The following is a 15040-nucleotide window of genomic DNA, read 5'->3' as shown; positions in this document are numbered from 1 at the left end:
AGCTCTAATATCAAAGTATGTCCTTAACACTACTACAGCAGAGGTCATTAAAGCACCAAAAAATGACTTTTCTGTTTCTTTAAGCTCGACCGTTAAAGTAAACTTGGCTCAGGGTGAACTAACATGTTTTTAATAAGTTCTTTCATGTATTTTCTCAGTGGAATCTATTTTTAGAGCAGTTGGGTGGGATCTGTGACCTGTGTGATAATGATTTGACCTTTGACTCCACCTTCTTATGTTGGCAGTTTGTGGTTAATGTGGTCAGGCTGGTGTACCTCATCCTACAGGTGGATGATCCCTGACAGACAGCACCTCAGCAGAAGAAGAACCGCTGACCCTTCGGCCCATATACTGTGGTTAATACACCATATATTGTGGTTAATACACCCACAAACTGTGGTTAATACACCATATACTGTGGTTAATATACCCAAAAACTGTGGCTAATACACCCATATACTATGGTTAATATACCCAAAAATGTGGCTAATACACCCACAAACTGTAGTTAATACACCCATATTCTGTGGTTAATATACCCACAAACTGTGGTTAATACACCCATATACTGTGGTTAATATACATACAAACTGTGGTTAATACACCCATATATTGTGGTTAATACACCCATATATTGTGGTTAATATACACCATATACTGTGGTTAATACACTGAGTGGAAGAAGCAGCACTGTGGTGACCTGAATTATAACCATATACCAATATACTGTTGCTAATATACACCCACAAGCTGTTAATATACACCCATATACTGTGGTTAATACACCATATACTGTGGTTAATATACACCAAATACTGTGAGTGGAAGAAACAGCACTGTACAGTAAAGCTGTCATAGTCGGGGCATTTCTTGTGCTTTTGTTGTGCCACCTACTGGCTGATGCAATAACTACACTACAGATGGTGATTTATTTAGTAGATCTTGCTGTTTATTTCAGTTACATTGAGCTTTTTCTTTCCAGTACATCAAGTGTGTTACTCACTTAAGGAGGCAATCACTCAAGAAATCAAAATAACATTATGTTTGCTACTAAATCCTCCCTTTAGCAAGTAATATAGTCACATCTGTTATATATCTATCTGCATATACTTTATTACCTCTGCAGAAACAACACAGCATTGCAGAAGTATAACCAAATACAAGATAACAACACAAAACACAAAAGAAAGCTATACACACCTCACTGAGGGTAACCACGCAGCAGGAAATAAAGGAATGGATGAGTCGTCATCTTTAAAAAGTAAAATGCCTTCTGCTCCAGATTTGTGCTCATCACCAAACAGAACACAAGAGTTGGACGTTTCCAACCCTCGGTCTGAATGCTGGAGTTTTGGACGTGTCCAACCCTCGGTCTGAAGCTACTGCTCCTACTCTTACTTACTTTCTCCACCTGAGCTGGGAACTGCACCACCATCAATCTGTCCCCCGGTTGGCCTGGTTAGTTTACAAGATGAGCCATATTGACAACTGCATTCAAAGCCACTTCCACATACAAGAAACTGTAGTGATGAAGCATCCCTGCGGAGTCTTCAGGTCCCTCACTGCTGTGGTGGAGCCCAGATGCTGAACGACTGAACCTTTCATCCACCGCAAAGCAACAGACAAAGCAGCTTCTCCAGATTCTGGAAAAGATCTGATCTGGAATGGGAAGGAATAAAGGGAGAGCCCAGAGGGAACACGATCCAACCACAGCTACAACCACAGCTACAACCACAGCTACAACCACAGCTACAACAGACAGAGGGAAAGGCAGGGTGCCCATCAGAGACAGCAGCAGCAGCAACACAAGCTAAAGCTTCGTGAACTCTGTGACCTTTATCCCTTTTTGTCTTGTACGTATTTTCTAGTAGTGCTAGCAGATCACGGTACCAGTTTGGAACCGTACCCCGAGTCTTTAACCTGTTCAGGAAACATACGACTTTAAAAGCTGACAAATCTGGAACAGCAAGGAGCTAACATACGGTACATCTGTCAACATTGGATTATGAGATTATTACATTACAATGCAGGAAAAACATCACGATTTGCTTTCACACAGTCATAAAGAGAAATGTTTGTTTCATTTAGCAGGAAATAGCTCAGATTTAAATCACGACATGCCAACATTTATACTTCACATCACTTTCGTTTTTTTGTAGTTATTAATATTGGTCACAGATTCATGGCTCCATAGAATCATAAACCAGGCCTGTGGACACAACAGAATGGTGTCTTTAATACTGAGAGTGGATGAGCCATCTTAAAACAATTACACACTGGAACCCACAGGCTCTGAGCATAGTTCCTGCAGCTTGGAAGAGTGGATGGGGTTGACACTCTGGAGCTTGTCTCACACATGCAGAAGAAAATTTAATATTCATTTTTTCCTTTATAACCAGGTCGAGGAGGGTCAGGAGAAAGGCAAAAACACGCCCGGTTTAGGGAGCATTGTTTTCAAAATGGTACCGAAGACTAAAGCCATTGGCATTTTGTTTTCACAGAAACAAGCAGAAGGAGGGGACAGAGCAGACGGGTTACTGTTCACTTGCTTCTCACTCACGTTCACACCCCCAAAAACACGCTCCTCGAGGAACCAAAAACATTCCAAAAAACCAAGTGACAGTTCTCCAACTCAGTAGCAGTGATGTACCAGTGGCAAGCAAAAATGTCGTCAGTGCCGTTCTTCGTTGGAACACGCGCCGAGCTGCTCTTCGTTTCTGGTGTCCCGGTCGTCGTGGTGATTTTGGAGTGGTGGAGATGGGAGGCTCACATGAGATGCGGGGGTAGGGGCACATGTGGTGTTTAGTGCGGTAGGGCCACAAGGATGTCGACATAGTTGACGGGGAAGAAGCCAGACTGGCCATGGAGCATACCTTCATACCAGTTCTCATCGATCTTATTGGTCAGGGTGATGATGTCTCCTTCCTTAAAGCCTAGCTCACCCTCGTTCTCAGGGTCGAAATCATACAGAGCCCGACAGCAGGGCTGGTCCATAGGAGCTGAGAGAGAGAGAGAGAGAGAGAGAGAGAGAGAGCGAGAGAGAGAGAGAGAGAGAGAGAGAGAGAGAGAGAGAGTAGTAGACTAAGTCCTTACACTGGGCTAAAGCCTGACAGAAACGCAGTGTGTAGCAGTACCCACCAGGGGAGCGAGCCGGTGCGCTGTGACTGAGCCCCCCATTCTGGGCCTCGCTGGCAGGGCTGAAGTCCACGGCGATGCGGGGCTTTGGCACGTACTCCTTCCTGGGCTTACCGGAAGTGTCTCGTATCCTGCAGTTCACAGGGCAAGACACACTCGAGACAGCAAAACACCCACCGAGCACAGGGCAGGACACCAGCACACGCTCAAGACAGCAAAACACCCACAGGGAGCCCAGAGTGCAAGGGAAGAACCAGAATGGTCAGTATTACGTAATGTCTTGGATTAACTCGTAATTATAAAGTATAATTTTTTACGTTTAGCACTAGGCTTAATCTAAGTATGTACAGTAAATCCACGATTCTTCTTTTGATTGCTAGCTGGTATTTGGGAAACGGGCATCTTTGTAACCACTGTGAGTGCCGCAGGAATTCCAACTTGCTCAGTAACTTTGTAAATCCATAAATCCAGGATGTAAAGCCATGAATCGACAAATGCTTAAACGTGTCAGACCCTATAGGGGGTATTTCACCAGGTAAGAGTTCTCACTTCACCAGGCAACTTAAGACAATAACAACAAGGAACAGCTCCTGCTTTAGGATCAAATTATTAATCTTATTGAGTCACCCTATATTGTTAAATATCACCTCTGAGTTCTAACTCGGGTCTGTGAGCTAACTTTACTTTTAAATCAGGGTTAAGGGTATCTTGATGGTGGCTCAATATCTAGCCAGCTCAATCGCCATGGTAAATTAACCTGCCCTGCTGTTAGATAGCCATGGAGAATAAACTAGCGGTGGAGAATGAACTAGCGGTAGTAAGTTGCAGTTTTGTTCAAGTGAGTAGGAAGAGGGTTTTTTTAACCATTCTGAGAGATAGGTCCATAACTGAGCAATGCTCAATACTCATGCATTAAAAATAAGTCAAAGGTCAACTAAACAAAAATTCTCATAAATCTTGAAGGTGTATTTTTTTCCTACTCTGAAGTCAATCAGTGGTTAAGGTACTTGACTTGTAATCAGAAGGTTGTTGGTTCAAGCCCCACCACTGTTGGGCCCCTGAGCAAGACCCTTAACCCTCAATTGCTCAAATTGCACTGAGTGATAATTATAAGTCGCTTTGTATAAAAGTGTCAGCTAAATATAAATCCTTAAAGCATGAGGATTTATATTTAGGATTTATATTTACAATAGGCCTAAATAGTAACGTTTGATTAACGAAACTGGCGTTCTTTCTGGCTGTGACCTCTAGGCCAATATAACACGGAAGCTGGTGGCTTTCTTGGAGGAGACTCACCTGTCATCCATCTTCCCTGAGAGCTGCTGCAGGATCTCAGTGGCCTGTCTGTGGTAGTCCAGCTGTGCCTGAACCAGCGCAGACAGCTGGCTCACCTGCTCTATCTGCTCCATACACACAAACACAAAGCGGTGGCGGTCGGAAAAACACACACTACAAGAGGCATTGAAAATATAACACATGGGAATCAAAACCAAATACAATACAATAAAGACACTAATACAAGCAAAAAATATAAATAAATACACAATGCAATACTAATAAAAATGCACACATTAGCAAGGCTAAAAACAACTCATCTAATTAAGTGATCAACTCATATAATTAATCTATTTAATTCAACTAATTAACTCAACTAATTTACTCAGCTCATGGGGATCAACAGATCATGGAAAGTGATGAACTACAAGTGTGCAGTAAATGATTCAGTAAGGATGAACAGTGAATATATGGAATATATGTGATTGGAAACACACATACAAACATGCACACACAAACACACGCACACAAACACATACACGCTCCTTACATCATTCTCCAGCAGGTTGAACATGCTCTGCTCAGCGATCTCCTTCGAGTCATCAAACTTCTCCAGCGCCTGTTTGATTTCCTCCTCCGTCACTTTGCCCTGGCGCTTCTTCTTGTAGTCAAAGTCCAGCCGACGGCCCTCCATCTTCTTCAGGTGGTGCTGTGGCATTGAAATAGCAGTTGGGGACATGGCCAAGCCTGTGGGCAGGTAGAGGCAGACCAAAGCCTCTCCTCTTTCCCAGCCGGTGAACGCTAGACAGTAGGATGGCTGGCCTCCTTTACAGTGGCTCTCAACTAGTGCAGCTGTGAAAGGCTATAACAGCTGTGTGAGGCCATAACACAGCAGTGTCGACAGTGTCGATCAGAACCCGTTAAACATACATTAGACACATTAAACATACATTAGATATGTTAGACATGTTAAACATACGTTAGACATGTTAATGAGTAGTAGTCGGATGTGTCTATCACATTAAAAACATTTTTGGTTGAGCAACAAAATTAAATAAACAATAATAAATAAGCACTTTAAATATTCATATACCTTTTTTTGTGCAAAGCAGTGCCATTTTTACTGCCTGATAGTAATACTATACTATTTATTGATTTATACCTGTCTGAACTGTGATGTAGGGTCACCTGGATTATATCATTCAGCTGTCACACATTTTTCAGCTGCGTGAATTTTGGCAAGTCTGTGTCATCAGGCAGGTCATGTTGGTCTGTTATTGGGCTGGTCTCGTTGGTCTGTCATTGGGCAGGTCATGTTGGTCTGTGACGTCAGGCTGGTCATGTTGGTCTGTGACGTCTGGCTGGTCATGTTGGTCTGGTCATGTTGGTCTGTGTAGTTGGGCTGGTCATGTTGGTCTGTGAAGCTGGGCGGGTCATGTTGGTCTGTGACGCTGGGCAGGTCTGTGACGTTGGGCGGGTCATGTTGGTCTGTGACGTCAGGCTGGTCATTTTGGTCTGTTGTTGGGCTGGTCATGTTGGTCTGTGACATCAGGCTGGTCATGTTGGTCTGTGACGTCTGGCGGGTCATGTTGGTCTGTGACGTCTGGCTGGTCATGTTGGTCTGTCATCTGGTGGGTCATGTTGGTCTGTGACGTTTGGCGGGTCATGTTGGTCTGTGACGTTTGGCGGGTCATGTTGGTCTGTGTAGTTGGGCTGTTCATGTTGATCTGGTCATGTTGGTCTGTGACGTCTGGCTGGTCATGTTGGTTTGTGACGTCTGGCTGGTCATGTTGGTCTGTGATGTCTGGCTGGTCATGTTGGTCTGTTATGTTGGGCTGCTCTAAGACACTGGGAGAGTAGCATAAACACACGTGTGCTTCAGATCTCCCAGCTTGGCAGCTAAAGTGTGAGAGAGGGAGACATAACTAGAATGCTGGAATTTGTGTTAAAATTATAGCAACACAGCAGTGGAATGAAAATGGTCCTTCTAAACAGCCATTTTGAGAACAGCCATAATGGAAATCTACTTTTTAATCAGATTTAGTCTTGATTTAGTCAGATTTAGTCTGGAGTCTGTGGTCTGACTGTAGTCCAAACTTGCCATTTTCTCCTGTCATTTCACATATTTTCAGGTACAAGATGCCAACAAGATTCTTTTAATTAAATCCAGCAGTCGCTCATCCTCTGACACACCGACAGATGCTGTGTCTCCACACACTAATGGTATAAACGTCACTTTATGTGACAGTGACAATTTCAGACACATTAGAAGTTGTGTGTGGATAAAAACATATCAACAAAACATTTATCAACAAAAGCTTCATCCATCTCAGACACAAAGCTTGTCCCCATTACAAACCACAACTCCATAGTCACATGACCTCTTACCAGTACATCAAAGGTTACTAGACAACCATTCAACAGAAGGGATCTTTGCCTGTTATATTCTGTTATATAACTGATAAAATATATATAAATAAGACATAAATAATCATTTACAAAATGTTTTGCAAAAGAATTTAACTCCCTTAAAAATCCTCAGATTCATCTGAATTTCAAATTAGTTTTTTTTTTGCTGCACCACATATTATTTTTTGACCTGCAAAAATTAATTGATATAAAGCAATAAAGGTTTTATGTAAATCTGATAACAAATAGCAAATGAAACATTGGTTTGTGTATGCTTCAGCCCGTGTTTACACAAATGAGAGATACCGTCCTAATGAGAGACAATACATTAATGAGAGATATACTGCCCTAATGAGATAATACCCTAATGAGATAATACCCTAATGAGAGATATACTGCCCTAATGAGATAATACCCTAATGAGAGATATACTGCCCTAATGAGATAATACCCTAATGAGAGATAATACCCTAATGAGAGATATACTGCCCTAATGAGATAATACCCTAATGAGATAATAACCTAATGAGAGATATACTGCCCTAATGAGATAATACCCTAATGAGAGATATACTGCCCTAATGAGATAATACCCTAATGAGAGATATACTGCCCTAATGAGAATACCCTAATGAGATAATACCCTAATGAGACATATACTGCCCTAATGAGATAATACCCTAATGAGATAATAACCTAATGAGAGATATACTGCCCTAATGAGATAATACCCTAATGAGAGATAATACCCTAATGAGAGATATACTGCCCTAATGAGATAATACCCTAATGAGATAATAACCTAATGAGAGATATACTGCCCTAATGAGATAATACCCTAATGAGATAATACCCTAATGAGAGATATACTGCCCTAATGAGATAATACCCTAATGAGATAATAACCTAATGAGATATACTGCCCTAATGAGATAATACCCTAATGAGAGATATAATGCCCTAATGAGATAATACCCTAATGAGAGATAATACCCTAATGAGAGATATACTGCCCTAATGAGATAATACCCTAATGAGATAATAACCTAATGAGAGATATACTGCCCTAATGAGATAATACCCTAATGAGAGATATACTGCCCTAATGAGATAATACCCTAATGAGAGATAATACCCTAATGAGAGATATACTGCCCTAATGAGATAATACCCTAATGAGATAATAACCTAATGAGAGATATACTGCCCTAATGAGATAATACCCTAATGAGAGATATACTGCCCTAATGAGATAATACCCTAATGAGAGATAATACCCTAATGAGAGATATACTGCCCTAATGAGATAATACCCTAATGAGAGATATACTGCCCTAATGAAATAATACCCTAATGAGAGATAATACCCTAATGAGAGATATACTGCCCTAATGAGATAATACCCTAATGAGAGATATACTGCCCTAATGAGATAATACCCTAATGAGATATATACTGCCCTAATGAGATAATACTCTAATGAGAGATAATACCCTAAAGAGAGATATACTGCCCTAATGAGATAATACCCTAATGAGAGATATACTGCCCTAATGAGATAATACTCTAATGAGAGATAATACCCTAAAGAGAGATATACTGCCCTAATGAGATAATACCCTAATGAGAGATATACTGCCCTAATGAGATAATACTCTAATGAGAGATAATACCCTAGAGATATACTGCCCTAATGAGATAATACCCTAATGAGAGATATACTGCCCTAATGAGATATATACTGCCCTAATGAGATAATACCCTAATGAGAGATAATGCCTTAATGAGATAATACCCTAATGAGATATATACTGCCCTAATGAGTGATAATACCCTATTAAGACATAAAACCCCAATGAGATAATACCCTAATGAGATATATACTGTACTAATGAGAAATATACTGCACTAATGAGATAATACCCTAATGAGAGATATACTGCCCTTATGAGATACTGCCCTAATAAGTGATAGTGCCCTATTGAGACATAAAACCCCAATGAGATAATACCATAATGAGAGAGATACTGCCCTAACGAGATAATACCAATACCCTAATCAGAGATATACTGCCCTAATGTGAGATATACTGCCCTAATGAGAGATATATTGCCCTAATTAGAGATATAATGCCCTAATGACGACATTTAACTTCCAACTTGCCTCTATTTGTGAATCAAAAATGTTGACCTTTTCTGGATAAAAGAACTCCTTAATTCACATGTCATTATTCAGACTGTAAATCTCAAGGAAAGTGATAAACTTAGGATCATATTATAAAGAACTTAAAATTATATACATGCACAAGATAGGACAATGCTGCAAAATTCTATCTGTGTTTGGACATTACTGTGAACACTGCCAGATCAACTGTGAGGAAACGGAAGCTTCACCACCGCACCCAGACACTGACAGATAAGACCGACCCTCAACACAGATGTGCCACCAGTCCCTGAAGGAGCTACACTCCAGTGGCTGACCCTGGAGTGATGGTCCTCCAGTCCAGAAGATCAAGGGCTCGGCTGGCCACTGGGAGAGGGGCTCAAAAGAAGCCTTGAAGAAACACAGCTGGAGTTTGCCAGGTAGCATCAGAGTGGGATGGGGCTTTGTGGTCAGAGGAGACAAAAACGGATATTTCTGGCCAAAGGCCACCGCAAGAAAATGAACTGAGCATCATAACAGTGCACATTCCTGAACAAGTGAAACCAGCACAGAGAGGAATGGGGGAGGTAATGAATCTGAATTTGAAAGAGAAAGAGTTTGAATCTCTCTTTTCTGGCACTTTGTTGCTTGTTAGTCTAAAAATGTGCTAAATGTCACGTTTATTCACTATTAGGTGGAAAATGTATTAAATGATGGAACCTCCAAGGACATTTGAGACTCCAAATACAAACTACAGCAAGAGAAACAAGCTCAAACTAATGACATATAAAATATAAACCTGCCATTTGTGAGGCTATATAACTCTGTTCAGATTGTGTGTGTGTCTGTTTGTTTATTTGTTTTGTTGTTGTATCAGAACAAGTGTAGACATACAATTTTATTGCTTCATACAAGCACATTCATTACGCTGTCATGGTTTTAAAGTGTATATAAAATCTTCTTTGTTAAGGACGCCCCATTTTAAAAGGGCTTAATCCAGCATTGACTAGCCTGAAGGGGTAAAATGCATATGCGAATAGCATTTGGGTTTTAATTTGTTTTTAAACATCTGATGACAATAAATTGTGACTTTGAAAATTGTAAGGGCACATTGGTTTGACATAAATATACTGGCAAGAGGGATTTAATGAGGCTCAACACATTTGATGTGCTGTAAGTTTAAATAAGCACATGTTGTCCCCCACCTGGATCTCTTTCAGGTCCTTGTCATGTAGGTTCTGGAGGGGGTCGATGAAGTTCTGCTTGACCTCCATGTCCAGAGCATCCTTCACCTCTCCCAGCTCCCGCATCGCCTCGCCAGTGTCGATCAGAGCCAGACCTGAAACACACCCACCAGGACACTGAAACTTGACTAGCATTAGGACCCTGCAGCACTACCAGTCAGCATCCATGGCAGCACTACCATAGTGTATCCATGGTGATCCTGCACCTACATTATTCTGTGCATTCTTCATCGAGACCCTTAATCAAGGAGCATCTCAGTCTGTTCTTCAGTATGAGATGAAGACAGATGTCAGGGGTTAGATGTCAGGAGTTAGTAAGCAGAGGATAGTACGACATGTCCTGACATGCTGCTGTTCACTTTGTTGGCCAGTTTGGATCTGTAATGTTTCCGAGGTAACCTGTCCATTGAAAATATGTAATCTAACAAAGGTGAGATTAACTGACATAGCCAGGTTTCTTGAGCAGTGTGGATTTAGGGACCTCGCTCAAGGCCCTAACCGCAGTGGGCATCAAATCCAAAGTTCTCTGACATCTCATACTAATTTAAACCATCAGAAAATAATCCCAGTTCTGTGTCAATGCTGGAATTCTGTGTTACCAAAATTGGACTCTTCTCCAAGTTCCCTGCCAAACTTCTGCATGGCCTCCCCGAGCACAGCCTCCGTCTGTGTGTAGCCTGGACCACGCTCACCTCCGCGGATCTTAGACATAGAGCTCATCATACTCATCTTAGCACGGGTTGCTACACACACACACACACACACACACACGTTTTGCAATTAGTATATCTCACTTTCAACTGCTTAAGTGCAGCCAAACAAAGTTGTGTTGTGTTGTGTTTTGTTGTGGTGTTAAATTGTGTTTTGCCATGCTGTGTCAGGGTATGCGGTGTGGTGTGGAGCTATGTGTCCTGCTGTCTCCTGCTCAGTCCTGCTGTGCTGTACTATGCAGTGATTTGCTGTGTCCTACTGTGTTGTCCACCTGGGTTTGGCTGCACGTACTGTGTCAGGGTTTGCTGTATGTCATGGTGTGCTGTGTTGTGTTGTATTAGGGTGTGCTGTGCAGTGCTGTTTCATGGTGTGTGGTGCTGTGCTATGTTGTGCTGTGCCCTGTTGTGTTGTCCACCTGGGTTTGGCTGCACGTACTCTGTGTCAGGGTGTGCTGTGCTGTGTCACAGTGTGCTGTGATGTCCAACTGGGTTTGGCTGCAGGTACTCTGTGTCAGGGTGTGCTGTGTCAGGTGTGCTGTGCTGTGTCATGGTGTGCTTTGTTGTGTGCTGTGCTGTGTTGTCCACCTGGGTTCGGCTGCAGGTACTCTGTGGTCTTGGTCATGATGTCCATCACTGCTCTGCTGGTGATATCCACTTTCTACAGGAGAGAAACAGTCTCAGCAGACATTCACTGCACCAGCCGTGGGAAGGAAGAAAACCTCACTGCAATTTAACACGTGAAAACTTTTCTCTTATGTAACTGGGTTCACTGCATAACAGAACTTTACCAGCTATGATTTCTAGCATGGTTTATTATATATATATTTTTTATTGATGTTAAAAATATTTTTTTTCCAAATGGTCCCATCTGGTGTGCTGTAGGAAGTAGAAATAAAACAGCTCTCAGCTCAGTCTGCTGGCTGCATTGTATCCGAGTTTGGAACCCAGTTCATAATGAGCAAGAGAATGAGAACACTGAACATCACAGGCAGCTGCAGGAACTGCAGAGCCTCCCTGCGACATGCTGTCAGTCACAGACTGCCCGGCCTCTCCTGAGGGACACGCAGACATGTCCTGACTCTGTAGACTCCAGTAACACCCTTTAAATATGGCCTGAGCAGGACAGTTCCTCACATAAACAGTAGGTGTTACTAAAGCCACAGTATGGACTTTTTTTCTCCTCATTATTATGATTAATTATAATTACTGCAATTGTTATTAATTTGACCAGTTGCATCCAAGAGGGACTTTTAAGAAACTGAGGAAAGAGAACAGAAGTACATAAATAACACTGTCATTTCTGACGTGGCTGTTATCTGATTTAAAGTCCTGAACACGTGTACTGAAGACCGTGGGAGCAGAGCGTCTGTGGAACAGCGCCACCTTCTGGCTCTGTGAGGCAGCATAAACTCACCTTCTCCATTTCCACAAAGTCCTCATCCAGTTTAGTGCCTTCAGCACCTCCCACCTTCTCACTCACTTTCTGGAAGAGGACGAAAAAAAACCCACTGTATTAAAGAGCCCCAGCACGGGGGCTGACAGCACACACACACACACACACACACACACATACACACACACACACACACACACACACACATCATTACACACACACACACACACACACACACACATCATTACACACACAGCATCATGAGTCACACACACAGCCATTATCACAAAATCACAGTCCTGTCAGTGCAGTCATTACAGTGGCTGTTCAGAAGGATAACACTGCACTGAGGTCACTGAACAGTGTTGGCTGTATGCCTGCGTGTATGTTGCTCGGGAGACCTTTCATTACCGTGTGTGTGTGTGTGCGTGTGTGTACAGTACCACAGGAGACAGAATGATGGTAGGAAAGTGCACTGATCCAGCAGAAAAGGTACTTCGTTACCAGGCTGACATACAGTGGAGAATTAACCCTTCGTTACCAGGCTGACATACAGTGGAGAATTAACCCTTGTACTTAGTATCAAATGGAACATCATATGGAACCTCCCTAAATCACCCACCCTCTCTCTCTCTCTCTCCTCTCTCTCTCTCTCTCTCTCTCTCTCTCTCTCTCTCTCTCTCTCTCTCTCTCTCTCTCTCTCTCTCTCTCTCTCTCTCTCTCATGCAGTGACGGTAAGAGCATGGTTGGCTCTGTCACACTATTATTTTGCCTTCACAGGGGCAGAACAGTGATGACAGGAATGAGGGAGGGACGGAGAGAAGGAGGAAGAAGAAGAGAAACTGAAGATGAGAGGAACCTGAAGACAAATGGGAGGAAAAATGAAGGAACATGCTAGAAGCACTCACAGCAGTGTGTGTGCGTTTGTGTATGAGAGGGCGTGAGCATGAAGATAATTAAGATTGGACTGTGCCTGCGTATGTGTCAGACAGGCAGGTGAACTCTGGGTAAAATGTTGAGGTTGTAATTGTGGATAAAGTCAAGTTCACTTGCAAGGTCACTGCAGTCTGATAAAAAAATCAGATTGGAGCAAGAGAAACATTGGATATGGTGACATCATAATAGTCATTCGGGATATGGTGACATCATAAGAGTCATACGGGATATGGTGACATCATCATAGTCATACGGGATATGGTGTGCAACTCAACATCCTTTTACATATTTAGAACAAATATGTAAATATCATTGAACAAATTGCTACCTTTTTTGACATTTTACATCATACATTTTCAGAAATAAGATGTATTTGTATTAGTATGTATTGTTTGAATACATTTATGATAAACAGGGCTGTTTTTGATTCTTTTATTATATAGATGTGCTGTTTGAAAGTTTGTAACCATCTGATATTGAACAAGGCTAAGTCAGTTCCAAGACAAAGGACTTTACTGTGGAGAGAAACCGCAGCAACTGGCCAAACAACACTAAGTCAGCATTTTATTGGACCATTGCCTACAATAGAACAAGGGTTCAAAATATCTTTGCTATTGGATCAGAATATTTTGGCCCCACGTCCAACTAAACCCCAAGGCCATGAACGTAAAGAAAGCACTAGTGATGTCATCCTTCTATCGGTCCAGCTCCAACAGTCACAAGTGAAAGTGTGTGTGATGGTTGCCATGGTGAACGGCACCCATCATACGAGCAGACATTCTCCACAGGCGAAGGACACTGAGTCAACTCTAACCCTCCTGATAGGAAAGAGAGAGAGAGAGAGAGAGAGAGGGGGAAAGAAAGAAAAGGCTGACAGAAGAGAGAAGGAGAGATTAGTCAAAGAATAAAAGATACAGAGACAGCGAGATAGAGTGAGAGTGCAAAGAGAAGGAGAGGTGGAGGAGGAGAGGAAGAAAAGAGAAAGAGGGATAGAGGGTGGACAAGGAGAAGGCAGAATGAAGGGAAATGAAGCATCATCATCATCATCATCATCTATCTGAGTGTGTTTGTGTGGGGGGATATTGACACACTTTAATTCTGTCTCTAGTGCAGACACACACACATAGACACACATACACACACATACATACATACACACACACACACACACACACACACACACACACTCACACACAACCTCTCAAGTCTCTCAATAAACTATATATGGTCCAAAAAGAATTATATTACATGCATAACAAAATTATGTTGTAATTATGGATTTATTAAATCACCAATTACCAGTTACACATTAACAATTACTCAGATTTAATTAAAACACCAGCAAGAAACATCCAAATTATACAATTTAATTTACAATTTAAAGTAGTAACAACATACCATAGATTGTGCTGTTACCATAGGAACACATGGATGGAAAAAAGTTATCTTAGGATGATGGTCTTCTGGGATCACCGGACGACCATGTCGTCCAGCTACTCCACCAAGACCTCCTCACGCCAGACCAAACGCAACCAATAGATCTAAGAGCTGCAGTTAGGGAGAGTAAAAAATCAGACAGACATAGATAAACCTGTCTCACGTACAGGCTGAGCCTTGCTCTCAGACAACCGTAGGTTGAGATCTGTTACCAGGAGGCTTAAGAGCACTGTACCACCTACCACTCCTGTCTGAGCAGGACCTGTGAGCACTTCCATAATTCACCACACTGCATTACACTGCACTGCACTACGCTACACTGTGCTCCACCACACTGCACCTTGCACCACGCTCCACTG

The 15040-nt window shown here is 42.1% G+C and overlaps 1 protein-coding gene across 1 annotated transcript in view; it reads right to left on the bottom strand.

The window, feature by feature from the left end:
- Positions 1-927: 927 nt before the first annotated feature.
- sh3gl2a (SH3 domain containing GRB2 like 2a, endophilin A1) overlaps positions 928-15040 on the bottom strand; it is a 33684-nt gene continuing 19571 nt past the window's right edge. The window contains exons 2-9 of the mRNA XM_027022767.3: positions 12330-12398; positions 11501-11573; positions 10805-10948; positions 10167-10300; positions 4961-5119; positions 4432-4535; positions 3139-3266; positions 928-2999 (exon numbers count right to left, since the gene is read on the bottom strand). Coding sequence (XP_026878568.1) covers positions 2803-2999; positions 3139-3266; positions 4432-4535; positions 4961-5119; positions 10167-10300; positions 10805-10948; positions 11501-11573; positions 12330-12398 — 1008 coding nt within the window. The 3' untranslated portion in view covers positions 928-2802. The remainder of the gene's footprint in view (positions 3000-3138; positions 3267-4431; positions 4536-4960; positions 5120-10166; positions 10301-10804; positions 10949-11500; positions 11574-12329; positions 12399-15040) is intronic.

Source organism: Electrophorus electricus, chromosome 12 (genome assembly GCF_041902795.1).
Source record: "Electrophorus electricus isolate QZ-2024a chromosome 12, ASM4190279v1, whole genome shotgun sequence".
NCBI lineage: Eukaryota > Metazoa > Chordata > Actinopteri > Gymnotiformes > Gymnotidae > Electrophorus > Electrophorus electricus.
This window is presented reverse-complemented; position numbering and strand designations above follow the sequence as displayed.